General features: G+C 40.0%; 1 protein-coding gene across 1 annotated transcript; it reads right to left on the bottom strand.

Annotated features, from left to right (window-relative positions):
* Positions 1-662: 662 nt before the first annotated feature.
* Positions 663-1,373, bottom strand: LOC102590133 (protein OBERON 2-like; the record flags this gene model as incomplete). Its single annotated transcript, XM_006356664.2, has 2 exons — positions 827-1,373; positions 663-723 (listed from the first exon to the last, which is right to left on the bottom strand). Coding segments are annotated over exons 1-2 (577 nt in total), but the record flags the coding sequence as incomplete, so codon positions are not given.
* Between the last annotated feature and the right edge of the window lie 1,793 nt (positions 1,374-3,166).

Here is a 3,166-nt window from a genome sequence, read left to right on the forward strand (position 1 = left end):
TGAAGAAATCAACAGTCGACCAATTATAACTTGACTAACATTCGAAAATAACACTTGACTAGCATTCGAAAATAATTTTGATTCACCTCCTCACCCCACACCATCCTCTTTGGTTTCACAGACTAATGTGGTGAGACAGATCATGGATGTGACATTCAATTCTATTGCTGTAGGGGCTAGGCAGAACTCTTTAGGAGATGTTATTGCTGCAATTGACCAAAACAGCACCCTACAAGAGATCCTTGAGTGATCCATTCCTTTCTCTTTATGCTGATTATACCAAAGTTCCAAACTCTTAATAAGGAAGCTATTCATTTCCTTCATCTAGTTAGGACCAAGGAGCAGTTGGATAGCATTTAACTGATGCACTAGTTGTGCAACAAATAATTCCTCTTTCATACTCTTTCCAAGGCTCTCCAATTTTATTTTCTGGTCATATTGCAGTTTAGTTTGCACCGAGTGTTTTTGGTATTTGTTGACAACAGGAAGCACTGAAATAGACAAAACTTACAATGCGCAGATGTATATATTTGTATCATGAAATAGACAATACTTAAAACAAAATAAACACATTTGCACATAAACATCTTGCTCAAATACAGATATTCAAGTCAAAGTGATAGGTCAACACAAACAAGACTATGACAAGGCAGAGAAGTTACCAGTGCTATCCACACAGCTTTCCTTTTTGAATGCATCTTGAATGCTGACTCCTTTCATAAGCTGATATGATTATCAAATTGGTCATTCTTGTAACTGTAAACCTAAAAACTGGAAAAAAGATAGCATCATAGGAAACAAAGTACCATTAATCAATTAGCTATACCTTTGCATTGATTGATTCAATACGATGCAACAACTCTTTTGCACTACTTTTTTGTGAGCCACGCAAAATACAAATGCCAACATTCAAAATCTTTTCGATGTCAGCATAAGAAGCAACAGATGTGCAAATGTTTAAAAGCTTCAAAGCATGTGGAACCAAATCCGTCCTTGTATCACAATATCGACAGAGATACTCTGCATCCAAATTGATGCTTCCTCCGACTGTCCCAGCCATGTAAGCTCGTAGAGCACACTCTAGATGGGAAACATGTCCACATATGTGGCCATCAACTACTGTAGCTTCACATCGGATGTAACTGTACCCATCATAGTCCAAAGTGATAAGCTTTCTGCAAAGTATACAACAGCAGTCTCTGCAAAAACCAGGCTCACTGCAACAGAGATCACAAAATCTGGTGCCCGTCAAAGGATTTTCTGCTGTTAAACTGCTACAGATTCGGTTACCAGCCTTACAAGTAATGGCTCCGAAAGGAGAATCAGACAGTAAAGGCTGCATTTTTGTCCCTGAAGATGTAGTCCTCTCTTTCGTATCTGAGTCAAAACCAATATCTAAATAATGAAAAAAATTTGGCATAAGGTTAGTAAACTACCAGTAGTGGCGGAACCAGGATTTCAATTCTGGGGATTAAAAAAAAAAGTCTTTATGCCAAGCAGATTCAACAACTTACAGATATGCAAAAAAAATCATTTTCCCTATCTATATGGAGTAATTTTTCAACGAAGATCCGTCCCTGACTACGTGCACAGACTGTATAATCATGGACAAAATTCACTTCCAAAATAAAAAGATACACCAAAAGGGAATAAAAAAAATATAAATTTGTGTGGACTGACTAGATACTTGTAATGAATAGGAAACCAAGCTCAAATCACCATTTTCTTAAAAATCCAAATTCTTGAGAAAACTCAAAAAGTTTGACTTCAAAATTAGGAATTAAATAGCCTCTACTGATGGGGTAATAAAATCTTGAAGTAAACAGTGGGTAATAAAGATGGGGAGTTTAAAATCGTTACCCAATTGAAGAATCTCGAAAAGCCCGTTTAGAATTGCCTTTACCGAGCTTCCAAAGTTCAAAAATGGTGAAATGAGGATGAATCCCCGATTTTGGAAAGAAGAATCTATCCAAGTCACTTTTACCCTTCGCAATCGCGACCCGATACCTCGCAATTGCGATGAGTAATGCTGGTCAACTCATTAATTGACCATCGCGATCGCGACACAAGGCCACACGATCACGATGCTCAATATGCTATTGCGATTGCAACATCCTCCATGCAATCGTGAAGCACAAGACCACATACCAATGTGACAGCGACCAAGAGCCTCACGATCGCAAAGATTACTTAATATGCATCAGTTACAACACATCAACAAACACCAAGACTCAACAAAATCACCTAATGAACCTTCGGGATTCGTTTGGAATTTCGCACACACAAACCAGATATGCTACCCAACCAAACTCGACGTTCCAGACTCAATGGACGTCGGAACACAAATAAGAAGTCTCTTTGACCCAGTATCCGTTTAAGTTGCAATAAACTGACTTTTACTCAAAAACACTAAACTGCCCTCGGAACATCTGAAAACTCAACCAAGACCTCACGTAGGACTAAAATCATCCCCTGAATCCAATGGTGTCATCAAAATTCCAATCCTAGCGTTCAAACTCCGAATGTTGACCAAAGTCAACTCTTGGCCTAATTATACTTAAACCTCCAACTCAAGGGCTCAAATCAACGAAAATGACTCCGTAATTGAAAAAACCTATACTTCTAGACCAAACTCCGCATTCTGGAGCTGATGGAACAGACTAAAGACCCTTTCGAGACTCATAGTTTCGATTGTTGTCAAAAACCACTTTTAACAACTTGAGGTGTCCAAAACTCTAAAACTTCCAAAAGTCTCAACTTTCCAATCCAATTTTAAAACCAACTTCATAAACTGAAAAGCATGACTTGGGAAAACTATCGAGAGGGGCAAAATGATAATTATTCCAAAAGTGTAACACCCCGTATCCGAAAGAGGAAACCTTAACAGATTTCAAAACAACCAGGTGCCATCCACGAGGGCCAACCACGTCCCCTGGTGTGGGCCACGGACTATTGGTGAGTCCATGGATGGGTGCCTCAGGAATTGTTCAGGCATGGATCATGGTTGGACCTACGAACCGTAGGTGGGTCCACGACCCGTGGTCCAGGAACCGTAGGTCAAGACAAAAGTCTCTGACCACCAGCCACGGTTCACCAGGACGGACCGTAGGTCCATCCACGGTCCGTCGACTGGGTTTGTCGGCTGGTAGGTCGGTGACACTGATAG

The sequence above is a fragment of the Solanum tuberosum genome, unplaced genomic scaffold, assembly GCF_000226075.1.
Source record: "Solanum tuberosum cultivar DM 1-3 516 R44 unplaced genomic scaffold, SolTub_3.0 scf00227, whole genome shotgun sequence".
Lineage (NCBI taxonomy): Eukaryota > Viridiplantae > Streptophyta > Magnoliopsida > Solanales > Solanaceae > Solanum > Solanum tuberosum.